This window comes from Plecotus auritus (genome assembly GCF_963455305.1).
Source record: "Plecotus auritus genome assembly, chromosome: 1".
Lineage (NCBI taxonomy): Eukaryota > Metazoa > Chordata > Mammalia > Chiroptera > Vespertilionidae > Plecotus > Plecotus auritus.
Window position 1 is genome coordinate 48,230,680 of NC_137770.1, and position 27,452 is coordinate 48,258,131.

At 43.6% G+C, this 27,452-nt stretch overlaps 1 protein-coding gene across 1 annotated transcript in view; it reads right to left on the reverse strand.

The window, feature by feature from the left end:
- IQCH (IQ motif containing H) overlaps positions 1-27,452 on the reverse strand; it is a gene marked incomplete at both ends in the record, with an annotated part of 220,231 nt that overhangs the window by 26,866 nt on the left and 165,913 nt on the right. The window contains 1 exon segment of the mRNA XM_080640562.1: positions 3,206-3,376. Coding sequence (XP_080496688.1) covers positions 3,206-3,376 — 171 coding nt within the window.

Below are 27,452 nucleotides of genomic sequence, written 5' to 3' on the forward strand. Positions count from 1 at the left end.
CAAGTAGCAGTTTAACAAGCGTAAACTTGAATGCGGTTGCAATAACACAGAACTATTGTTTAAGGGTTGGCAGAGGCTGATGGGGTTCTTATTTCAGTTACGAAGCAGGCATCCACATGCATAATGAACTGCTCTCTGAATTATTAATGTGCTGCTTATTTAGCCTCATCTGTCTAGAAGATAATGTATCCTAACTTTAATGAGTGATTGGTTTTGTATATAATTACAGTAGCAGCAGTAGTGGGGGAAATGTGTGCCTTCAAAGGAGGAATTCTAAAAATAAAGTCATCACATAAACTTGGTTGTTGCTGCATTCTATCAAAATCAAACCCGAAGCATCGGAGAATTCATAATAAATTACAGGAGACAGAATCATTATTAACATCATAATTTAACACAAAAGGTTTTACTTAATCATTCATTACCGATCGTGTGCTGTTAAAAATGCTTATAAATGACTTGGGTTGTTTGAAGATGTTTGCAAAGATGGTCTGTTTTGGCCACTCACCAACTGTGGTGCGGAGGGGCCACAAAGAGAGAGGAGGTGTAAAAACAGGTAGGAAAGGGTAACCATTTATGCCTATCCTGACAAAACGTTAAATTAAAAGTTTGAAAGTTGTTAAGTAACTTCTTTTCTAATACATGCACCTCTGGGACTCATCATGCCTTGTTTCTGAGTTCAATTGGCCATCTGTGAAGGGCCCTGGGTCAGAAACCCATGCACCTGGCCTAAATGGGTCTAAATGACAGTTCTTTGCCACCTGTTTCAGACATGGGACAACAGCTCTTCTTAGAGTCTGGAGAAGTTTTTGCTTCCCCCATGCATAGCATGTTACTTAAAGGAACCGGCCCAAAGGCGTTAGTTCTGGATGGGCCCTCATTATGGTTTCGTCTGTGTGATTCCTTTCTCTTCAGTCTTCAAAGGGAGCTGTCAGCAGACTGATCGTAAACCTGACAGCATCACAGCCTGTTCACACATGTTCAGGAAGCTTCAGTTTGATTGTCAATTGTACTGTGTGTGCCAGTGTGATGCTTCTTTTAAAAATCACCTATCACGGCCTGGCCGGGTAGGTAGCTCAGGTGGTTAGTGTGTTGTCTGGATACTCCAAGGCTGTGGGTTTGATCCCCAGTCAGGGCACATGGAAGAACCAACCAAAGAATGCATAAATAAGTGGAACAACAAATCAATGTTTCTCTCTCCCCCTTCCTCTCTCTCTAAAATCAATTAAAAAAGAAAATCGCCTATCATGTGTGTACACGTGCATGGGAGCATGTGTGTGAACACACATGCACAGTGGCACTAGGGTGAGAACATTCATTTATCTTCCTAAAACCAAAAGCACTTTCAATTTCCCCTACGTCAGAAAACCTGCATAGCTTTCTTCAGTGATTGTAGAGACATTTGAATTATTGAAGATCATAATGCTTCCCTCTTGGTGTAGGCAATTCCTAAAAGTGTTTAAGACTCTTGATCACAGGAGAATTCCCATATGCTGCCTGTAGCTGGGATTGAAACCTATAGGCAAGATGGGGAAAATAAAAGAGTACTTCTAATTCTAAGTACAACTTCTGCTTATGGCCTTCTGAAGCAACATACTTAAATGTAGCAAATTGTCTTTGCAAGTCTCCTGCTGAATACTAACACAGCTTCCAGCTTCATTTTAGAAATGTCATGGAGTTATTAGGTTCGCTAAGTCAGAAGGACTCAAGTTTTACTGCTGTCTTTCCCTCTAGCATTGAACTTGGGGTTCTGTAGGTCTCTTTGGTTGGATGAAGGCCATAGGGGGTGTTGGACCTCAGAGCTTCTCAGCAGGTCCTGGGACCTGATTAAAACGGGTTTGTTTCTCCTCCCGAGTCTAGCTCTACTTCTCTTCTTAATAAGCAAAAAGATCAAGGGGGTTCCTGTGAGCAAGGGTACCCCACAGGGCAGGTGGGTTGTGGAGGAGAAAAAGGCTACTACCTAAGTCCCCCAAGACACCTGGCACCCTCTCCAGGCTACCCTTCCAAATGTACACTGCGTTCCTGTCAAGGGTGACGCTGGGGACCCTGGGGGACTGTCAGACAAGGGCTTTTAAGTCCAGAGGCATCTCCGGGACCCAAAGAGGCTCAGCAGAGAGGTGGGAGATACTTCTCTGAAAAGGTACCTCTAGGGCACCTGTGTGGGGTCCTATTAACCACTGGATTCCTCTCTCATCTGTTAGATATATTTGGACCTCAAGTAGAGCTTCCTTGGCAAAAAGGGTACGAAGCCCACTGTTGCGAGGCAGAAGAAACCTCTGGCAGCTGTCAGAGCAGCTGTGGCCGAGCCCCATCCCCTCTCATATCCCACCCACACTAAGGCCCATCTGGTCTCTTGACATTTGTTCTCCTTCTCCATGACTGACCTAGCCCACCATCCCCATGGAGATGTACCCTTTGTGACCCAGGGATCTGAGGTTGGCAGACCTCCGCCAGCCCCAGGACTGCTGGTTGACATGCAGATAGGTGTGCCCCATAGGCCTCTGGCCTGACCCACCAAGAGGAAGTATAGGGAAGGGAGATGACAAGTGCGGTTGTGGATAGTTTGACCACGAGGACTTTATAGGGAAATTCTGTAGAATATATTGGGTCTAGAAATCTGAAGCTAAAAAAAAAATTGGGGTTAGAAAAATCTGGGTTTTGTCAGAAGTTGCTGGTAATGGAAGCAGATGTACTTGCCCAGGGCAGCGAGCTGAGAAGAGAACTGAGGGAAACACCACACAGATGTAACCCTGAAACACCCCACGCTCTCCCCCTCCCACCCAGACCTTCCTCTTTCTGGAATGCCCTCTCCCCTCTCCTTTGACCTGTGCATTTATGGTCCAGAAACACATTTTGAAGAGGTTAAGTGACTGGCCTGAGGTTCTTTCCTTCCTCTAAACCCGTGATCGGCAAACTGCGGCTCGCGAGCCACATGCGGCTCTTTGGCCCCTTGAGTGTGTCTCTTCCACAAAATACCACGGCCTGGGTGAGTCTATTTTGGAGAAGTGGTGTTAGAAGAAGTTTAAGTTTAAAAAATTTGGCTCTCAAAAGAAATTTCAATCGTTGTACTGTTGATATTTGGCTCTGTGGACTAATGAGTTTGCCGACCACTGCTCTAAACCAAAGAGCCTGGCACATCGCCAGAGCTCAGGAAGCCGGCCCACGGCTGCCGAACACGGGAGCACAGGCAGCTGCTGTTGCTTACCGGCACGGACAGGGCAGTAAGGCGGCTCGTCTTCTTCTCTTTCTTGGGGGAGCGGGGGGGCACGGTAAGGGTGCTGATACTGCAGTCCAGGTGGCCGTTGGTCAGGTATAAGGCGAGCTGAGTCAGGGCCAGCTGGTCGCTGTATGCGAGGTTGAGGCCTGTGGCCCACACCTGATTGAAACAGGAGGGTGGGTGTGATTAACCACGAGGGGGAGAAGGCCACACCCACCAGCCTTGCCCAAACCGCAGAGACCCAATTGAACCAGTGAGTGGATGTTTTTGCTTCTGTTTCTACTTCCTGCAGCTGAGGGATGGCACCTCCAGTCTGGTTGAAATGAAAAGATTCAAGGTTCTTGCGGGAAGTTCCCCAAGGGAAAACACCTGGCGAAGACAGTCTGCTCGCTGTGCCCCGGGCCACGGTGCTCCTGGGGACTTGGAGTTGCCTGTGTGTTGTCTGCCATTTCTAAGATGGTCAGTGCAATGTTTTCTACTGAGAAATGAGACTGGACAGTGAGGGGATGGGCAACTAAAGGGCAGCAAGCAGAAGGGGAAGAGTGAGCAAATATGAGAAAAGGGCAGTTTGCCCTGATTCCGGCAAAAGCAGTGCTGGCCTCCGGGGGAATGTCAATGTGACACTTACGGGAAACGAGGTTGGCATGGAAGTCTTAGTTCCACCACTGTTTTACCATGAGATGCAGGAGAGTTACTTTGCTACCCCACGATGCCATAGTATCCTCAACTGGGAAACAATGATAACACCCACCCAAGCTGAATTGCAGGGTTATTAGAACACCATGACCCCATAAAAATGAAAATGCTTTGAAAGTAGACATATGTAAACTATATGTTACTATAAGCTACTACTTAGTGACGGGCATTCATTCCTTGGACAGATATCTACTGAGCATCTACCATGTGCTACACTAGAGATGGCAAAAGTGGGTCATGTACTACCTCTCCCCCACCCTTGCTTGCCCTTATTATCCCCAAGCCCACACTGAAGCCAGAGCACCCTAGAGTCCTCCTCAGTTCTAAGCTGAAGGCATGTTACTGTGCTAGGCATGGGGTGTCAAAGGCAAATAGGACAAGTCCTGCGATCAAGAAGGGGAGCCCAGAAACATACATTTTCAATGAATTACAGCGTAATGCAACACTCGATATAATAAAGGGACAGAACAAAGTGCTGCTGAGGCAGAAAGAAAGGACAGACTGCATTTGTCCAGTGAAGTCAGGGCGGCATCACGGAGAAGTGACATTGAGCTTTGAAAAGCAACACAAGCATGACTGCCTCCCGCGTACCAAGTGCCTACAATGTGCCAGGTGCTTCACACCCACCTCAGATCTTTGTAATACCCTAAAAAATAGCACCCCCATGTCCTAGAAGAAGAAACAGAGGTTCAGAGAGGCACCCAGTTCCACACAGCTAGGAAGGGGTGGTGCTGGGACTTGAACCCAGTTCTGCCTGGCTTCCAGTCCACCCTCTTCCCATTCCCTGCTGGAGGAGACGGCATTGATCTTGGCCAACCCAATCCTTTCCCTGTACCAGTTTCCCAGTCAAGTTAAAAGTGAAAGTTGCTGAGGATCAAAACATGTTCTTGGCCAAAACCGGTTTGGCTCAATGGATAGAGCGTCGGCCTGCGGACTGAAGGGTCCCAGGTTCGATTCCGGTCAAGGGCACGTAACTTGGTTGCAGGCACATCCCCAGTAGGAGGTGTGCAGGAGGCAGCTGATCGATGTTTCTCTCTCATCGATGTTTCTAACTCTCTATCCCTCTTCCTTCCTCTCTGTAAAAAAATCAATAAAATATATTTAAAAAAAAAACAACAAAAAAAAACATGTTCTTGTTTAATATAATCCATGCCATGGAAGTGTCTTGTGGAGAAAACATGAAGTATTGTATTTCTGGAGTATGCTGTAATTAGCAGTAATGCATTTTCACTGTAGGAAGTTGGAAACTAACACATTTTCAGAAGACTTGATTAAACATTTTTTCTCCTCTTAGAAGGCCTCAATGTGCCCCCCACACCAACTCGGTATGTTAAAATACATAATACATCTGCCCTAGAGTGGACTCCTCTCAAACAAATCTAGCAGTGAGTGACTTGAGTAAGCATTGAATGTAAATGGCATCATTATAAGGATATTAGGAGGTCAAGCTGTCAGGGCCCCTTGCTAAACTGAAGCTAATTTCAGGAGTCATATTCGCACAGTAATGCCCTTTTATAATAGCAGATAAATCACATTTGCAACAATTGTTAAAAACTAACTGCCAAGTATCTGTTGCAGCTGTAAATATCCTATTTGTCAACTTAGATATTTCCTGCTGTATGGCATAAAATGCAGATCAGATGGGGACAGCCACTTTTCCTTAGCACCAGAGAGTGAACTTGCTGTTCTCACGTGTCAGGCAATTTTTTCAGACCCCTGATCTTGGTGTTTTAGTGTCCTGATCAAAGGGAAGTACATATAGCAAATGTGATGAATATTTATGTTAATGATATTAATGCTTTGGTGATAAGGATTTTAATGAGGTCACCATGTAAGGGAAAGAGTGAGAGCCAAGGAGTCAGAGGGCCTGCATCTGGCCCTCACAGAGAGTGTAAACTTGCACGACTTATTTAAGTTCCCTCCATCTCAGTATCCTTAAGTGTAAAAGGAGCAAATGATAACATTTATTGGACTTTGAAAACAAAATGGAATAAATGCACATAAAATTGCCTATCACATGATAGAATTTGATGCAAATGTTATTTACAATTATTGAACATTTCCTGTAGGAGGAGTAGGATCTTAGGAGACACATTTTCAGTGGCCTGTGTAGCTATTAGATTGCTCCATTTAATACCTGTTTTCCCCATTCAGAATCATGGTGTGCAACCTCAGAACTCAGTGTAGCAGGTGGTTAGGTTTGGGCAAGATTGGTGTGACTCTAGCTCCATTTGACCACTGACGATACCGAGATCAAAAAATGGCTTCAGGCCCTGACTGGAAGTCTCAGTTGGTTGGTGCGTCATCCTCTACACCAAAAGGTCATGGGTTTTCTTTCCTGTCAGGGTATATACCTAGGTTTTGGGTTTGATCCCCAGTTAGGGCACATCCAGGTGGCAACTGACTGATGTTTCTCTCTCACATCAATGTTTTTTTGTTTTGTTTTTTTTAATGTGTGTGTGTGGTTTGTTTTTTTTAAATTGATTTCAGAGAGGAAGGGATAGGGAGAGAGAGATAGAAACATCAGTGATGAGAGAGGATCATTGATCGGCTGCTTCCTGCACACCCCACATTGGGGATCGAGCCTGCAACCTGGGCATGTGCCCTGACTGGGAATCGAACCGTGACCTCCTGGTTCATAGGTCAACGCTCAACCATAGAGCCGTGCTGGTCAGCCTCAATGCCTCAATGTTTCTCTCTCTCCCCGCCTTCCTCTCTTTCTAAAAATGAATTTTAAAAAACAAACCAAAACAAACATATCCTCGGGTAAGGATTAAAAAAAATAGGGAGCTTCAGAGTTTACTTAAGATTATAGAGCACAGGCCAGAGTGCTGGTCTTCCAGAGCCAAGTCCTTTGGCTTCCCCAGGCTTCCCTAACCCCTGGGTTCACAAAAGAAATAGAACACGTTTCTTTAAGCCGTTCATCAACAGCAGGCTTGCCTGAATTGCTCAGATAATTGTTCTGTTCTCCATCTGGATTTTCCATTGCAGACACCGCCCGAGGCATGCTTGTTTTGTGTACAGGGGCTCTTATCTCCCCCTCTAGACTGTCAGCCCCTTTGGGGAAGCTGCAGAGTCTTTGTCTTCCCACAGCACCCACAGCACCCACAGCACCCAGTGTCTGGGCAGGGTTAGGCTCCCCCTTCACTGTGAACTCCTTGGCAACCTTTCAGGAACAGGATGGGTCTCCTGAAGCTGGATTCAGATTCAAATGCAGCGAACATTCATTGGGCATTCCTCTGTGCCAGCCCCCGGCTTTCACACACATCTCACGAATCCTATTCTTGATTTTGGACTTTAATGTTCACTTTGGAGCCTAATCTCTCTCTGCACTGGATGCGCTCATCACAGATCAGATGAGTGATGATGGCAACCGGTACAAAGGCACTGAGAGTGGGGATGGGGAGAAGTGGATGGGTTTTTAAATGTTTAGGAGGTGGCTTTGATATGACTTGCAGGACTTGTAATGACTAGCTTGACAGATTAATTGATTAGATGTGAGGGTGAGGGTGAAGGTTAGAGCTGGAAAGACCCTTAAAAACCATCTAATGCAATCAGTTTACTTTATAAATGGAGCAACTCTGGTCTGAGAAGTGATTTGCCCTAGGTTACAGAGCCAGGTACCGAAGGTGTGGTATGAGAAACCAAGGTGTTTCAGCTCCCAGTCATAAATCACTTGTTGATATTGTTTGACTGATTGATGATATTCAAAAATCATCTTGTTAAAAATGGCTAGAATACCAGAGAGATTTACATCGAGGCCTTGAGAAGCACAAGCAACATAAAAATACTCATCTTAGCATTACTTGTCATATTGAAAAATTGCAGCTGTCCAACATCTGGGCCTTGGTTAAGAAGCTTATGACACATTCAAGTGATAGGCTAGTCTATGGTCTTATCACTGAAGATAATGATTGTGAATAACGTTTGATGACATAACAAGATACCACAAAACAGCAAGGGAAGGATATAAAGTCGTAGGGCCAATGTGACTTCCACTTTGCAAAAAAAAAAAAAAAATATTATGCTTAGAAAAGACTAGATGAGCATATAACAAAATGTGAATAGTCTATTGTTAGTACTAGCAGAATTATGGCAAGTGCAATTATATGGACTTGCATGTATTCCTAGATTGGCACTATCTAATATGGAAGCCAAGCCACTTGTGGCTATTGAGCCCTTGAAATGTGGCTGGTTCAAATTGAGGTGTGCTATACACGTAAAATACACACCAGCTTTTGAAGACAAAGGAGATAAAGAGAATGTGAAATATCTCATAAATAATATTTTTTGCTGGTTACATGTTTGATGATAACATTTGAGTTATAGTAAATGAAATATGTTCACCTATTTTTTAAATGAGGCTACAGAAAATAAAAGCGACACATATGGCTTACATTCTATTTCGATTGGATTGGTCGGGAAAAGTCCCTGGCACTTCAGCAGGGGCAGGGCCAGAGGGTGGGTGGGGAGAAGTGCTGCGGAGGCCCTGCTCTCCATTGCCCTCGCCTGGGTGCAGTGCTCACCGCAGCTGCCTCGGGAGGCTTGGGGCGGAGGGGCCAGAACACAGGGCAGAAGGTAAAGCCAAGAAACTACAGCAACCTTTGTTCTTACAAAAGCGTGTGAGAACCGGAAGACGGGGTCAGGCAGAGGCAAACTTGCCCAGAATTATTCTGTTCCCAGGCTCTGCGCCCTGTTTGGACTACAAGCTTTGGGGTGCTTCTGTGTGGGGAGGTGTGGCAGAGAGTCCCAATATTGAGCCCTTTTTGCCTTAGGTGTTCCAGGCAGATGGAGGCCGCCTGCTCACCCCTGCTGCTTCTGCCTCTCGCCTGTGACAGGCAGGATGGATGGGTGGCAGAGCGTGCAGATGCAGGCAGATGTGCCCAGGCCCTATATTCTGTGACTGTCTCCAAGTGCAAATAAAGTTCTGTGGCAAAGGGTTTGGTCTTGCCAACCTCCTCTTATGGGCATCAGGGCAGGGATGGGACCTAGAGACTAATTTATAGATCAAATGACTCTAGAATTTCAGACCTTTAAAAATCTATAGATGCTTTGCAGACCCATTTCTAGGTTTTCTTTTCCCCTCCTCCTCCCCCTCTCTTCCTCCTCCCTCCTCCTCTTCCTTCTCCTTCTCCTCCTCCTCCTCTTCCCCCTCCTCCTCCTCTTGCTCCTCCTCCTCCTCCTTCCTGAGGCTCAGGAGGGTGACTTGCTAAAGGCCCCAGCCCTTGGTACCAGGGTCTGAGACAAATAGCTGTGATCCTCGGCAGGTCACCTCTTTGGACTGCACTTTCCTCAACTAATCACTGGAGATACTAGTGCTGGTGGATCTTCCCTCGGCTGCCTCCAGGCACATCAATGAGGCTAACTGGGAATTGTGAACATTTCTCACTCGGGGAGAATTTTTGAAGATACTGGTCCTCAAAGGCAACCTGAGATGCAGCGCTGAGACTGCATTGTCCACAGAGACGGCATCTGAGCGCAGAGGGTGCCATACAGCCCACCCTCCTCAGCAGTCCCAACCTGACAGGAAACGCGCTGCTGGGCCACTTGTTTTTTTTCTAGAGCGAGACCAAGCCCTCAGTCAGACCCACGGTCCCCGTAGCTATGCTGAAGCTGCAGAGGCCAGGCCACTGGCCCGCTCCTCTGCTTGCTGGGCACGACAGCCGTGGGTAGGCCAAGGCTCCCCCTGTCCATACTGGTTTGGCGGCAATAGAGCCAAGGGCTTATTTCCTATTTACAACGGTGGAGGCCGTTGGGAATCCATTGGGAAGTGTTGAGCAGAGAACTGACATGCTCTGACTTATTATTATTATTTTTGTTTGTTTTGATCTGACATATTTTTTAAAGGGGGTTGTGGTGAGGAGAAGGGACCTTGAGGGGTCAAGGATGGGAACAGGGGGGCCAGCCAAGTTAGGAGGCTATTGCAGTAATCTGGATGGGAGATGATGATGGCTGGACCGACATGGTGATAGTAGAGGGTAAAAGAAGTGGTGGAGGCAAGTGGCTTCGCCGGAATGGGAAGAACACTGGACCAGAGTTGACTTCAGTGGGAGAGGTGACCTTGCCCTTCAGTGTCTGTGTGATCTCAACTTCCTTCTCCTCTCTGGGCCTCAGTTTCCTCGTCTATGAACACAGACCTATCTGTGAGGGTCTTTATCTCTGAGGGCTTGTGAGGATCAGTGACTACACGAGATTTGGGTCTGGCAGACACAAACCTGTGTGACGATCAGGAACAGAGCCCGGGGCAGGCGTAAGAACTCCCTTGCCTGGCTCTTGACTTCAGTATTCTTGCCCACTTTACAAAGGCTGTGAGTACATTCACCTCTTCTCAGATGCTGTTTAAAAACAAGCCCCAGAACCCTGGCTTTCAGGTTGAGAGCACACTTTTTTAGTGATGTCTCTTCGCATTTGATCTTTCAATCCCCAGGCAGCATCAAGCTCTCCATTGTGGTAAATAACACACCTGATGCTTCATTTTAAAGAAAGTGGTACAGTGCACTGTAATAATTTCAAGTTAGTACAATGTTTATGTGATTATGATATTTGTTAAGAATTGTTTAAATTACATGAAAAAGTCCATAGGCAGAGGGGATTGCAGCCTCTTGGCATGTTGCCACCTAGTGGCAGCTGCTGGGATGGCCCAGTCTCTTGCAGAGGCAAAGAACTGCAGTCTCTGCTGTACGGGACAGTCATCCTGGGCCCTGAACAACTGTTGAGACTCTTAGTATTCATATTGGAGGTCTTCCCCTCTGTCTCTATTAATCCTACTTATCCTTTTTGGCACGACTTAAATAACTGCTCCACGAGGTTGTCTCTGAGGAACTAGAGAGCAACCATTCTCTCACCATCCACCCTGGACACTCCTTATACTGGGCCTTTGGACTCCGGAGCCAGAGGCAGCAAAACATCAGGGCCCTGTCATTGAACGTTCAGGGCTCAGAGTCCACCATGCCTTGGGCCTCCATGATTTTCAAAGGCCTTCAAAATGTTTGGATTCTGGAAAAAAAAAAGTTACTGGCTTCCAAATAAGAAAACTGCAAAAATAACAATGAACATTTAAAAAAGATCAACCACATTGACATGTCAGTTAAATGCAACACAATTGTTACAGTTAGTTTATTCCATGAGAGTGCATTTAATGCATCTGATAGCATGTAGGGTGATGGAATTTCTAAAATGAAAAACACTCAGGGCTCAGCGAGGTCTTAAACATCTCTGTCTACATACCTAAAATGACCTCTGTCATTCCCACGTCCTCATTTATGGATGAGGACTCTGGGAGGGGACTGACTCACTCAGGTCCCTCAGTTGGGGGAAGAGCTGGGATCAAAGCCCAAATTTTCTGTCTTGGTCAGCTCTGTCCATGACACTGAATCAGCAGCATTAATAGCTCGATTTCTTCGTAGCGCCAGGAGCTTCTCTGTGACTTTGGAAAAATTTTCAGGATATGCAGGAACAATATTCAAAATTAATTTGGGTATCCAAAATGGAAAATATTGAAATTAAACGTGCATCATCAACAACAGCATTTATGTTTTCCATTTTTGTAAAAATATCATAAATCTCTTCATATACCCTTGCTTTCTCTGTTTCCTTTTCCAAGTGCCTTCTACTTCCTCTATACATTTACCACCCCCCCGCTATTACTTTTTAGACTGATGGCCTCACTGATATTGTTTGTATTATCTACCTAATAAAAGAGTAACATGCTAATTGACCGTACCTTCGTGACGCACACCAGCCAATCAGGAGTGAGTATGCAAATTAACCGAACAACAATGGTGGGTTAATTTGTATATGCAGGCACTAAGTGGCTTGGTTCAGGATGCTTGCATTGTCACCATGCTTGCATCCGCACCACCCCAGCCGCTCCAGGCCTCTGGGCAGCATGGGAAGGTGGAAAGGTGGCTCCAGCCAGAGCGAAGGCAGTGCCGGCAGCCAGGGGAAGGAAGGTCCATTCATGCATGAATCTCGTGCATTGGGCCTCTAGTTATTTTATATTATTTGTATTTTTAACATACAGAATTACTCATTTCTTTTTTTCTTTTTAAGTATTTCCTTAACTTTTTATGATGAATTTTGGAAAGACCACTTTCATATTTTGACATTAAGCACTAAACTGTAATAAACATGAAAACCCAATTGTTTAACCTATCAAGTTTCTAGGACCAGTAATTGTAAATGCTTCTTCTACAGCAACTCAATATAATAACCCCATGCTGTAGATAGTTATTCTCCTTCTTTAATTTTCACACTATAACATAAATGTCAGGGCTGGTGAGTGATTTGCTCAGTTGAGAAGTATTCCTTCAAAGTCACTATAAATAATATCTAAAAGGATTTTGTGCGAATTTTCAAAGCAGAAAGCTCCTGTCATGTGGCTCCCATCAGGAGGATTCCTGTGCTAGACTCTGCGGGGTGGAGGCCTGCTGGCCAAAGCGCGATGAGGATGGGCCTGCAGCACTGGTCCCAGCAATGCAACGAGCTGGCACAGAGTTCGCCTTTCCTCCCCAGTTACCTCAGCAGCTCTGGTAAATCACATACCTGTATATTTTTTACAAAGAACTACCTTGGTTGCAGAGTCTGTACACAAGAAACACGAATGTCAGAGCAATGGCCTTGGAGTTGGCCTAGTCTAGCCTCCCCTCAAACTCTAAGCACGAGCCTCAAGAGGGAAAGAGACCTGGTCAGGAGTCAAGTTCGGACCAGAATTCGGAGCTCATGACTTCAAGTCCAAGGCAAGTTTGTATACATTTGGAAATTCCTAGAGAGGAGAATTAGACCGAAAACAGGGACTTCTTCTTACTCATCTCTGCATCCTGCACAATGCCCAGTGCAGCACCCCTGCCTGATATGTATGCACAATAAATCTTCAATGGATGATTCAATTAAATTATACAAAGACAAAAAACCTTCCCTTTAAAACACAGACAGGAGGGATACCATTCAACCCCACCAGGATAGCTGAAATAAAAAAGATAGTAACATTAACAAAGATGAAGAAATTGGAACCTCATACATTGCTAGTGAGATTGTAAAATGGTGCAACCACTTTAAAAACAGTTTTGTAGTTTCTCAAAAAGTTAAACTTTCAGCTACCATATGACCCATCAATTCTACTCCTATGTATAATCAGGAAAAATGAAACCAGGTACACCCAAAACTTGTACATGAATGTTCATCTATATATATAAAACCCTAATATGTAAATAGACCAAATGGCAGAACAACCGAACAACCAGTTGCATGACGTGCACTGACCACCAGGGGGCGCGCGTGGAACATGGCGGGCGTCAGCCGTGGCGGGATGGTGGAGCAGGTGACCGGGGGCGCCAGACCAAGGTGGGGCACCAGTCGCTGTCATTGGGGCAAGCCTCTGGTGGTTACTGAAAATTCTTTGCTCTGGCACACCACGGTTCCGCCTGGCGCTCACACCCGATGCTGGTGCCTGGCGCTGGCCCCAATCGCTCAGTGCCATCAGTGTGTGTGAGCAGCAGCTGCTGGCCCTGATCACCCCTGAGGCCTTCTCCACCTCCCCCTGCTCCTGAGGGGCAATCGGGGCCAGCAGCCGCCTCTTGCACCCACTCTGGCAGCAGCACTGCTCACACCTGCAGTCAGCACCGGAGCCACTGTTCGCACCTGCTACTGGTGCTGGTCCCAATGGCTCCGCACCGTCAGCAGGTGCCAGTGGGGCTGGCGCTGTCAGTGCGTGGGAGCGGCGGTGGGAGCAGGGCTGCTGGCAGACAGGGGACTGGGGGCGGGGGAGGGGCTGGGCAGGGGCATGGAGGATAGGTAGAGACCTGCCTCTGTGCCCATCGCAGCATCACGGCCCATATTTCTTTAAAGGTGCACAAATTCGTGCACTGGGCCCCTAGTAACATTATAATAATCAAAAAGTGGAGGCATACCAAATGTCTATCAACTGATTAACAGATAAACAAATTTGGTACATCCACACAGTAGACTATTATTCAGTCATTTAAAAGAATGAAGCATTGATTCATGCTATAACATGATGAACCTTGAAAGCATTATGTCACAAAAGACAAAATGGATAATTCCATTTATATGAAATGTCCAGATAAGGGAAATCCATAGACACAGAGAATGGTTTCTACTGGCTGGGAGGAAGAGAGTATGGGAATAATTTCTAATAGGTTCAGGGATTTTTTTTGTGTGTAAGAGAAATGGTCTATAATTAGATACTGATGATGGTTGTATAATTCTGTGACTATACTAAAAACTACGTTAGTATATTTAAAAGAGTGAATTTTACGGCATGTGATATCTCAATAGAGATGTTATAAACACACACACACTTCCTCTCTCTCTCTCTCTCTCTCTCTCTCTCTCTCTCACCAGTTTCCAGGAGACCAATTTTTGGAAGAACACCTGCACAATTTGTATGGCCACTTGTTTGCACTGCTAGTGTAAATAATGTCTGAATGAGGGGCCTGTGATAAACCACCTTCCAAACCGCCCTCTGAATTTATTCTAGGCATTCTTCAGGCCTATGCCTTAAAGAACATTTCCATGCAGGTAAAAAATATCTGCTACCTACACTGAAGCAAACCAGTGCCCAGCCAAGTTTAATACCTGAGGCCCAATAAGCAGCCATGGGCTGAAAAGGATAATATATTAGCATCTGAGAAAAGACTCAATGAGCTCTGAGGACACAGTGTCACTTTTCTAAAAGACAGTAGACTTCCTCCTGCTTCCCATCACAGGCTTTCATTTTGCATCAGCTCCTGGACTGAGTGGGGCCGGGCCTGGTCAAATCTAGAAGACCAGCTGGGTCAGTCAGTGGGCACATCCACTTTTCTTCTTCCTTCCTATTGCTCATTCCAGGGTCCTCCCAGCACTTTGGCCTGGCTTCTGTGGTTTGAGGAGCCCCCTCATCCAAGACCTATGCTCCCCACAGGGACATTTCCTTATCCCCATCATGTTAATCCAATAAATTCTGATCCTTTGCTGACTGTGGAGGGCTGTTTAATGGAACCTTTTGGAGTTGGTTATCTGAGAGATGAATCTGGATCCTAGGATTTTGCCTTTGTTGTCTATGGACTCTGGTGTTTTTTTATTTATTTTTTATTTTTATTTTTTATAAATCTTTATTCAGATTATTACAATTGTTTCTCCTTTTTCCCCCCATAGCTCCCCTCCACCCGGTTCCCACCCCACCTTCTGCCCTTACCTCCCCCCCACTGTCCTCATCCATGGGTGTATGATTTTTGTCCAGTCTCTTCCTGAACGCCCCCTTACCCCTTTCCCCCTGAGAATTATCAGTCAACTCCCTTTCTATGCCCCTGATTCTATTATATTCACCAGATTATTCTGTTCCTCAGGTTTTTAATTCACTTGATTTTTAGGTTCACTTGTTGATAGATATGTATTTGTTGTTCATAATTTTTCTCTTTACTTTTTTCTTCTTCCTCTTCTTTAAGAATACCTTTCAGCATTTCATATAATACTGGTTTGGTGGTGATGAACTCCTTTAGCTTTTTCTTATCTGTGAAGCTCTTTATCTGCCCTTCAATTCTGAATGATAGCTTTGCTGGGTAGAGTAATCTTGGTTGTAGGTTCTTGCTATTCATCACTTTGAATACTTCTTCCCACTCCCGTCTGGCCTGCATAGTTTCTGTTGAGAAATCGGCTGACAATTGTATGGGTACTCCCTTGTAGGTAACTAACTGTTTTTCTCTTGCTGCTTTTAATATTCTCTCTTTGTCTTTTGCTCTTGGCATTTTAATTATGATGTGTCTTGGTGTGGTCCTCTTTGGATTCCTTTTGTTTGGGGTTCTGTGCGCTTCCTGGACTTGTAAGTCTATTTCTTTTACCAGGTGGGGAAAGTTTTTGGTCATTATTTCTTCAAATAGGTTTTCAGTATCTTGCTCTCTCTCTTCTTCTGGCACCCCCATAATTCTGATGTTGGTACGCTTGAAGTTGTCCCAGAGTCTTCTTACACTATCTTCAACTTTTTGGATTTTTTTTTCTTTTTGCTTTTCGGTTGAGTGTTTTTTGCTTCTTTGTATTTCAATTCTTTGACTTGATTCTTGTGTTCCTTTAGTCTGTTGTTGGGTCTCTGTATAATATTCTTTATTTCAGTCAGTGTATGTTTAATTTCTAGTTGGTCCTTTTTCATATCTTCGAGGATCTCATTATATTTATCGGCCTTTTCAAGGATATTCTTGAAAAGACTTATAACCGTGGTTTTGAATTCTATATCCAGTCGTTTGTTTTCCTCCATTTCTTTTGTTTGTGATCTGTTTCTTTGACGCCGCATTTTCATTGCTTCCCTGAGTTGGTAGGGTAGATTTGTGTGCTAGGTTTCCTATATGGCCCAGTGGGTCGGCCTCTCCAGTTAACCTGAGGTGGACACTCTTGGTGCACCCCTTTGTGGACTGTGTGTACAGCCTTGTTGTAGTTAAGTCTTGATTGTTGTTGGTATCACTGGGACGAATTGACCTCCAGGCCAGTTGGCTGTAAGGATCAGCTGTGTCTATGCTGGGAGAAGTTCGGTGCTGGAGACAGCCTTACAGGATTAGACTTGCCAAATTGCAATAGCCTCTGTGCTCAGCTTGGATGGGGTGGAGTCTCAGGGTGGAGCAGACAGTCTTGGCTTCCAGTCAGCCTTGCCCTTGTGCGCGTGCGCGCCTGCAGACCTCTGCCTTCCCAGGCTTCTTACTCCCTTCCACTAGGGGAAGCCTGTGGCAACCTCCGCAGCCTTTGTGCGCACTGGCATGCGCGCGCCTGCAGACCACTGCCTTCCCCGGCTCCCGAGTCTCCGCCCGAGAGTCCAGATTCCCCCCCCCCCCCCCCCGCCGTAAGAGCGCGGGTCCCCAGGGGCTCACCTGGAACCGGGGTTCAGTGTAGTCAGAATTGGGGTTCAGTGCAGTCAGGAGCTTCTGACTCCCTTCTGCTAGGGAAAGCCTGTGGCAACCTCCGCAGCCTTTGTGCACACTGGCACGCGCGCCTCCGGAACCCTGCCTGCCAGGGCTCTCCCGGGTCTCCCCCGGGTCTCCGAGTCTCTGGGTGCCTTTCTCTCTACCTGACAGTCCAGACTCCCCCTGTATGAGCCTGGGTCCACGGGGTTTCGCCCGGGACTGGGGTTCAGTGCAGTCAGAACTGGGGTTCAGTGCGGTCGGGGGCTTCCTTCCCCCTTCCGCCAGAGAAAGTCAGCCAGGCTCTCAGCTGCCCTTCCCTCTGTGCGCACAAAGACCCTTTGCCGTACCTCCAATTCTCTGAGATTTTCTCTTTCCTTCTAGTTGTAGAATTTTCACTCAGCCAGCTTTCCTGTGGTTCTGGATGGTGTCCGTTCTGTCTTTTAGTTGTAGTTTTGAAATTGTAGTGCGAGGCAGCAGTTTAGGTGCTTACCTATGCCGCCATCTTGGTTTCTCCTGTGGACTCTGGTGTTTGAAAGATTCAGCACCCAATGGAGCCAATATGCTTTCTTTATTGATGGCAGCAATATTTAGGAAGCTGCCGATTTGACTACATGGAGAATAGACTCTAGGAGGGAGAACTATGGAAGGAAAATGGAATGGAAATTAATGTATATTAAGGGCCTATTATGTACAAAGCATCCTGGTAAGTATTTTCTCATGTCATTTCACAACCTTGTGAAGTGGATATTAACATCTTCATGAAAAAATATATATATTTTTACTAATTTCAGAGATGAAGGGAGAGGGAGAGAGAGAGAGAAACATTAATTATGTGAGAGAATCATTGATCAGCTGCCTCCTACACACCCCACACTGGGGATGGAGCCTGCAACCTGGGCATAGGGTCTGACTGGGAATCGAACCATGACCTCCTGGTCCATAGGTCAATGCTCAACCACTGAACCATGCCTGTCGGGCCTAACATCCTCATTTTATAGAAGTGGAAGCAGAGGCTCAAAGAACCCAGAAATGTGCCCAAGTTCCACAGCTGTGTGGCAGGACTGGGATCCAGATCAATGTGCCTGACTCTGAAGTCCAGGTTTCCTCTCCTGGGCTTCACCTTGGAGATTATCCTCCCCATGGGGAGGGAAACAGATGCCTGGTGGGATGTGAGCGAGCAGACGCTCCAACAATCACTGGAGGAAGGCCTGTGATTTACTGGGGACTTTGGACAAGTCACTTAACACCTTTCTGCTTCACCTGCCCCATTACTTGAGAGCCAAAAATCGAAGAGTTGTATAAAGACAAGGAAATGTCCTTCAGTGCAGGCAAAAAGCCAAGGCTCCTATCTGTGATCAATAAAAGTCCTGTGGTGCTCTCCAGGAATATACGGGCGGAGCCTTAGGGTCCTGCAAAGATTCCAACTGAGTAGCTGCTGACTGGAAATCAGCCTGTACTGTCCCCTGAATAAGTGTCCTCAGCCTGGGCTTACCCTTCGGGCTCTGCCCCACACACGGCCTTTGCTCCTCTGAGCTTCACCCCAGAGGCTGCTTTTAAGTGACTGACACCCTCTGATACCAGTTGTCCCCGGGTTCAATTTCTAGCAAATGAAAGAAACAGATCAAATGAGGTATTTCCTTCCTTCCTTCCTTCCTTCCTTCCTTCCTTCCTTCCTTCCTTCCTTCCTTCCTTCCTTCCTTCCTTCCTCCTTTCCTCTCCTCCTCATCCTCAAGAGAGGGCCCTAGAAGGCCCATCAGTCATGGCAGATAAGTGTAAATTCTTAGTTCTAGCTCCACTTCTATTTGATAAGCATTTTACACAGCGTCTTCAAGACAATTTGTAGAAAATAATCGTGAAATTACTTCATTATTTCCATCATCAATGAGTGAATAAAACATTTCAAAAAATGTAAATTGATTCCCCTCCCTCCTCAAATTTGAGAGAGCATATTCTTTGGTATACCATAAGTCTTCAATATGAATAGAAATTTTATAGCTATTTCTTTGAAAAGTGTCTCCTTTAAATCTGGAGGGCTGTCCTCTGGCCCTGCACACTTCTATTTACAGGGAGTAGGACACTGAGTTGCTGCCACATGGGGTTCAAAAACTCAAAACCTGTTTTTCCAGTTCAGGGAAGAGCTTCAGCACAGCCCAGTTGCCCTCCTTAGTGGTAACATCAGGGGACTCCATGTTCTTCTGGGGCCACATGTGACTCTTTTCCCGCTAATTCCTGCGTATTTCCTGCTTATGTTCTCCCTAGGGGAGATGAATTTTGTTGTTTTATTTGGACTTGTATTGGTTCCTGACTTTGCTTGATCACGTTTCAATGGGTAGGTTTGATATAATTTATATATTGAGATAGTTGTGGAAATGTCTCAAAAGGAAAATGGAAAAACATTTTAAAAACAGACATAAGTAGGTAGGTACCCCAGAGTAGACTAGCAATATGGCATGCTAGGGGAAGACCACCTCGCTCAAGAAGGGAAGCCGTTTCATTTACTTATTTTTAAGGGTTTGGAACAATAGGCAACACAATGGCTCTTATGTTTAAGGAAGCAAAATGTATGTTTAGAGGAATATACATGTTGTTAAAACACTTCTATTTATGCAAAAGATTCATGTAACTTTATAAAGGTTTTCAGGGATTTTAAAGGATTTTAAGTGCTGTGTTAGACTGTACTAGTAACAGATGTTCAACGGCATGTTTAAGTTTTTGTTTTACTGAAAAAGCAATGGATTACTTGATATTTTCTTTTTTAAAAATCATACCAAAGCCACTACATCTTAAGTATAGCCCAAATTCATTATTTCTGAAAAACATAAAAGACTTAAAATAACATAAGGGCCCCTAAAAATAAACATCACTATTGTGGAGCTAGAAGATTTCATTTGCTAAGTATTCCCTTCAGAATTCCAGTCTTTTGTGTCACTTCTTGTGCTTTTTTCTATGAAGACAGATGGTGTCAGTAATTGCCTATATATTTAATTAAGTTAAAAAGCTACATAGTAAGGTTTTGGCAAAAAGTAGAAAATTTCATGCTAGGAACAAAGAAAGCAAAAGAAAGCAGAGATGGATAGCATCAGACGCTATTCCTCACCAAATATACATTTTGATATCCATGTATGTTGGAATGTGAGATTGGACTTCATTAATCTAATGATAAGAACAAAAGCATTTATTCTGAAAGGTCAAGCCCATATGAGAAATCCGGACGGCAGGTCTCTTATATTTTTAACCAGACAATAGGGAATGGCTCTACCTATTGTCCATCTCACCTCCAACCTTGGCTCAATACTTACTGGTTATTCTGAATTCCTCTGACTCTCAGTTGTGCTTGCTCTTTTTTGCCTGGGATTTTTCACCTAGCAGGCTAATTATTGTGAAATTATTATGGGGAAAAAAGCAATAGCTACTTGTAGAAAGTGGTTTGGAAAACTGACTTAACCATTCTTGTGGTGTCTGTTTTCAATGTTCCCATCCCGTGAATCCACCTTCTGGCTTAATGGCAATATGGCGCTCCCAGCTGTGGTGCTGTGCGTGGGCTTGCTCATTTAAACTCTTAAGGCTTAAAAATGGCTACCACAACACTGATTTTATTCCATTGCGTTTAGTCATTAACATTTAATGATTACCTTATGTGCTGAGCACAAGGATGGAATATATTAAAAAAAATAGGAGATGTGTTTTCTGGCTTTAAGCTGTTCAACTCAATTCAACAAGCATATTGAGGATATACAAGGGAAACATACATTTTCTTTGGTGATGGTAGTTGAGGAGGAGGGAGTGACTTGCAAAGGATGTTCACCATCAATTCAATGCAGTACCACAGGGAGCATCTGCTGAGAGAAGGAGCAGGCTCGGCAGCCTGCTTGGTTTGAACCTTAGCATGGTTTGAACCCTAGATTTGTCACTTAGTAACTGTGTGACCTTGAACATGTCACTCTAGCCTCAGCTCTCATTTGTAAATTAGGGATAGTAATGCCCATTTCTCAGGGTGTGAGGAGTAGAAATATTACATGTAAAATATATAACAGAGTGCCTGGCACTTGACAAAAAAATCAATACATTGTTAATGTTATCATTAATAATTACTCTGGCCATTGATACTGTCCCTCAGCTCTGAGAAGCTGCAGAATGAGGTGGCAGTTGAAGTGAGATTGATTCAGGTGGGTTTCTAGGAGGAGTTGGATTGTGAAACATGTTTTGAGAGAAGGGATGTTGTATAGTGACAGAAAAGCAAGTTTTAGGAATGAAGGTGGCATGTGGGAGGCAGGAAGAGAATGTATTTATTGAACCTGGGAGGAACCAAGCATGTCAGCTTGCTTGTCCTGGAGAGCACTTTGGATATGATCAATGAGAAAAGCAATAGTGCCACATGGTGGGGGGGGTGGTATTCAGGGCTGTTCTTTACTGTTAGGATTTTCTAATTGATTTTTTATAAAGCTTTATTGTGAGTATTATAGATGGCCCCCACCCCCCTGCATTGTTCCTCTCCACCCGGTGCCCTTCCCCCCATCCCAGGCCTTCACCGCCCTATTGTCTGTGTCCATAGTTATTACAATATTTTTTATTATATTCCCTATGCTGTGACTGGTAACTACCAATTTGTATTTATTAATCCCTTCACCTTTTTCACCCAACACCTAACCTGCCTCCCATCTAGCAAATCTGTTTGTTCTCTGTTATCTATGAGTTTGTTTCTGTTTTGTTTGTTCTTTAGAGTCTACATATTAAGTGAAATCATGTGGTATTTTGTCTTTCCCTGTCTGACTTATTTTACTTAGTATAGGCTCATCAATGTTGTTCCAAATGGTATAATTTCATTCTTTTTCATGGCTGAGCAATATATATATTCATTTGTCTACTGATGGGTACTTGGGCTGCTACAAGACAAAATTTATCACACAAAAACAGGTGACAGCTGCAAGTAGGAAAGGGCCATTCAGCTTTGTTTCTGTGATACACGCTGTAAACACACAAATGTGGAGAATCTTCTGGTCTTTCTTAGCATTAGCAGGGAGCCTTTTCCTTTCCCCTAGCTGCTCCCCGCCCCACCCCCGTAGAACTGTGGCACCTCCTGAAAAGCACAGGATGCAGGGGGAATGCCCAGATCGGCTCCTCCTGAGACCTCAAAGTCCAGAGTTTCATTCATATAAAGCAAGGATCTCCATGATGAGAGCGGGCATCCGAAGTCTTGGGTGAGGTGAGATGTAGACAGAGGAACTGGGTCTATTATATAGGTACATCAACCAAAGTTCTATCCAAGAGTTGATGCTTAGGCTTGTGTTCAATTTTCTGAAGGTCAAAATTTATAAAGTAAGGGGTTAACCAAACATTTAAGGACAGTCACACAAGGTAATATTGTATACAGGCAAAGTTGGCCACTAGATTACCTGCACTATCTGTGTTAAGAAACAAAATTGTACTTGTCACTATGAAATTCATTGTCATCACTGCCTTTGCGTTTATTGTGAAAGTCATTACCGCCACCATCATTATTATTTCTTGTATATTACAGGTCTGTTTCATTGGCACAAAGATGCAGACCTTTTAAAGGGGCAGGTCTTTTCCTTTAATGCTTCAAAACCCTTGGGATCTATTTTCCTTTCCCTAAGTATTAACTTGTGATTAACAGTGTGCCTCTTATAGCATTAGAAACACTGAATAATAGCCACTTCTGTTTATAACAAAGGCTTATTAAATTTTAATTTAGACATACACTGTTAACTTTCTTATATATAAATAAAACACCTTCCCTAAAGAGAAAAAGTAAATCTCATTGAGCTCCTTCAGTGAATACCTTGAATATCTTGAAAACAGAGATAGGGAGATCTTGCAAATGAGAGTACCAGAGGGGGACTCAGAGAGTATTCATTTATTCATTTAATACATATTTATTGTGGATCTATTATATACTAGACATGGTGATAGGTATACAGCAATGAATAAGAAGGAATTATGATATTTCTGTAGACCTTGGTTTTCCACTCTCTGAAATAAATGTATTCATTTTTGATGCTTATATATCACTTTATGATTATGAAAATGCTCACTGAGTTTTAAAAATAATGCTAATTCAATTCAGATTCCATTCACAGTTTGAGAACCTGCTGAGGGCTCGGGTGACAGCTTTCCATGTGATTATGCCATTTGATTTAATAAGAGCAGCACCTTATATCTGCTCAGCCTCTCAGAACATCCTGTGGGAAGGAGGGCAGGAATTCACCATTTGTCAATGCAAAAACCAGGCTCAGAGAGGTCCAGTGGGTTGTCAGAAGTATCACAACTGGTAAGTGGGAAGACTGGGGCCGACTCCATTACCAATCATGATGAAAATATTTTCAACTATCTCATTTTTTAAATTCTAGGCTGATAAATTTGTATTTAGGCATTCTTATTTTTTATATTTATTTATTAAATTGATTGGGGTGACATTGGTCAACATGAACATACAGGTTTTAGGTGTGGGTTTCTATGTTAAAAGATCTGTATATTGCACGGTGTGCCCACTACCCAAAGTGAAATCTTCTCCCGTCACCTTATATTAGGACCCCGTCTCCTCCCACCCCCTTCCCTCTGGCTACCACCACACTGCTGTTTGTGTTCATGAGTTTCAATTTTATATCACACATATGAGTGAAATCATGTTCTTAGCTTTTTCTGACTGACTTATTTTACTTAGCATAATGTTCTCAAGATCTATCCGTCCATGTTGTTGCAAATGGTGCTATTGTATCCTTTCTATGGCTGAGTAGTATTCCACTGTGTATATGTACCACATTGTCTTTTTAAAAAATATTTTTTTTTTTATTTTAGAGAGAAAGGGAGAGGGAGAGAGAGATAGAAACATCAGTGATGAGAGAGAATCATGGGTTGGCTGCTCCTACACACCCCCTACTGGGGATCCAGCCGCAACCTGGGCATGTGCCCTTGACCAGAATCAAACCCAGGACCCTTCATTCCGCAGGCTGACGTTCTATCCACTGAGCCAAACCAGCTAGGGTGTACCACATCTTCTTTATCAAATCCTCTAATGTGGGGCACTTTGGTTGTTTCCATGTCTTGGCCACCGTGAATAATGTTGCAGTGAACACAGCGGTGCATGTATCTTTACGAATACATGATTTCGAGTTTTTCAGGTATTTACCCAGGAGAGGAATTGCTGGGTCATATGTAGCTCTATTCTTAATTTTTTGAGAAATTGCCAGACTGCTTTCCATAGTGGATGTATCAGTCTGCATTCCCACCAGTGAATGAGAGTTCCCTTTTTTCCACAACCTCTCCAACACTTGTTATTGCTTGTCTTGTTGATAATGGCCACTCTAACAGGTGTAAGGTGGTATCTCACTGTAGTTTTGATTTGCATTTCCCCAATTGCCAGTGAGATTGGACATCTTTTCATATGTCTATTGGCTGTTTGTAAGCCTTCTTGGGAGAGGTGTATTTTCAGATCATTTTCCCACTTTTTGATTGGGTTGTTTGTTTGGTGTTGAGTTTTATGAGTATTTTAAAAATATATATCTTTTGGAAATTAAACCTTTGTCAGAGCTACTGTTTGCAAATTTCATCTCCCTTCTGGTTGGCTGACTCTTTGTTTTGTTGTTAGTTTCTTTTGCTGTGGAGTAGTTTTCTAGTTTGATATATTCCATTCATTTATTTTTGTTTCAGCACTCTGAGGATCAGTTTTCAGAATATATTGATATTCTGTGATATACATGGAGGTGTACATTTTTGTCTTTCCTCACAGTTTGTACTTTGTAACCAGTCTCATTTCCTTTTGTATCCAGGAAGAGCCATCATTGCTAATCGCCTGCTGCCTTTTTTTTTTTTTTAATCTAAATTCTTTTTGTGTGTGTGTGTGTGTGTTTTTTTAAAGACAACACATCAATGCTCATAACGGAGATAGTTATTTCAAAAGTTCACATTACCTAAAAACAAATACGTTTTTAATATGGGAATTTCAACAGAAAGCATCTTTGCCAATCTATTTGTTTAGTGAATTTTACCTAAAGAAAAGGAACTGGGGAATGATATATAAATGCATAATTACATGATATAAATCAGATATGATGTTTATAAGACTTGGACAATAATTTTACCCATGTGTGATTTGATCTTTTCTACCACCACCCTTCACAGCATATTTCCTTCTTACTTACCCTCCTCCCAATCCTAACTATTTTTCAGCTCAAATCCCACCTCCTCTGTAAATATCTTCCTTGATTGTTCCAGACAGAAGGTAGTTAAGCCAACATTCCCTTTTTAATGTCTCTTTTTATTGTCCTATGTAGTTGTCACTTAAGCTTTTTCTTGTAATTCACTTTTTAAGTCTGTCTCCCCAAATAGATTGTGAGCTCCCTAAGGGCAGGTACCAGGACACCTTTTGCATCATTGCAGCCCTCTGGCACCTACCATAATGTCTTGTGCATAACAGATGCTCAATAAACCCTTGTTCTTTCTTTGAGAATTTCCCAGAAGTGAATAAGTAAGCTCAACAGATCTGGATCTTCTAGAGTTTTCAAAAGCCTGTCAATCAACTGGCCATCATATAACTGACTATCATTGTGTTAGACATCATGAAGGGGTAAAAAAAAAAGTTTTAAGGTCCAGGGCTTTCTAGAGGATTTAGAAATCTCATGGAGTCAACATTTATGCCTAAGAACCAGTAAGAAGACAACAATTGGGTGCATGTGTATCAAATGAAATTGGATGACGGATGTAAAATGAGCTTCCACGTGACAGGGAACATGTCTTATTGAATCTCTAACCCCTCGGCCTCCAGCATGGAGTGGAGTAGGCTTTTGGAAAATATTTGTTCAGTGATCATGTCAATCTCTCTTCGAGGCCTTTGGTCGGTGCTGCATGGCCCCCCTGGAACCTACTAGATACTGACATCCAGGACACACTGGGGTTTGGAAATACGTGTGCCACTCCTTGTGTAAGGGCGGCATCCCTTCGCAGTAACAGGAGGCAGGGCCCCTCCTTTCATCTCACATGGGAAGCCAGATCTCCAACCTGGCTGCCTTGTAGTTTCATGTATCTGCATGGAATTTCCCCATCCCTGGGACGCTGGGATCTTGGACATAAGTGCACCGGCAGGAGTGGTTTGGTACTATGCTCCAACCAGCTCCATTTCCCAGGACTGGCCCTTTTCCTCTTATTCCCAAGAGACCCTGGGTCCTGCCTGACGATTCCAGTATTGAAACCTTGCATTTCCCAAACCATTCCTCCATGTGCCACCCTAGAACCACACTCCCATCTCCTCAAGTCTGGACAGGATATTCCACACTCTTGTCTGGAGCCAATTCATAATTGTGGGCCCATCCTTGGTGCACCACTGTTATTTTCTCTACCTTTCCTTGGACCCCGGTCCCCTCTGCTCTTACCTTGCCAGCATGGTAAGTTGCAGGGACACAGAGCAAGAATTTGAGATGGATGCAGTCACCTCAGTTTTCTGCCGCCCAAATCTACTGCAAGACGTGTTTGTATGTAAGGTCATGTATGTGAAAGTGCTTTGTAAATTATAACATCCTATACAAATTTATGATTTTCATTATTCACTTTTTCCCCCTGATTACTAATATAATGCATGCTTACTTTGAAAATGCAAATGCAGAAAACCCAAAACTCTCTGTATTAGTTTCCTATTGCTGCTGAAACAAATTGCCATAAACTTAGTGGCTTAAATGGTCAGATGTCAGAAGTCTCCCTCGGCTAAAATCCAGGTGTCAGGAGGGCATCATTCCTCCTAACGGCTCTAGAGTAGAATCTACTTCCTTGCCGTGTCCAGCTTCTAGAGGCTGTCTGCTTCCACTGGCTCATTGTCACTGCCTTCATTTTCAAAGCCAGCAGGACCCTGTGACTGCATTGGCTAGCGGGATATTCCAGGGTCATCTTCAGTCTCAACAGCCTTAAGTCGGCCACACGTACATGCTGGCGTTTATGGTAACATTCACAGATTGCAGGGGTTAGGATAAGGACATCATTTGAGTGGGGGGAATATTACTCTGCCTACCACACCCTCAGTCTTCCAAAGCAGAAATAATAATTTGTGACATCTCTTATTTCTTTAATTTCTTTTTGCTCTGCATATATTTATTTTTTCTTTTTATGAAATTGTATATATGCATATATTTAGTGTCTCAAAAATGTATACACATACTTTGAGTAATTATAAAGGCAAGTCTTATTAAAATACATTTCAATTTGAAAATTGAGCTATCAGCTATGTATAATATACATATACATACAGTGTGTATACATTTTTGGGGGACACACATTATACATATAATTTTATATATTGTTTTGCAATCTGTTTTACCCTTTCAATATTCCATAAACAGTTTCCTGTTAGATATTCTTTAAAAACTTGAGTTTTACTGTTTTTATAGCGTTCGATTCTATTGATCTATCATAATTTGCTTAACAAATTCTCTATTATTGGAATTTGGACTATTTGGAAATTTTTACCATCCTTAATAATGCTGTGGTTAACATGTGTGTACATAAATCTTTGTGATTACTTTCTTGTGATATTTCTAAAAAGTAGACTCTTACTATTATTAGATTTTGAATGTAAAAAATAAGCACTATGAAAATACTATTGGGATAAATAATTTTTGAACTAGAAGGTTTTCAGAAGTCAAATAAGCTCA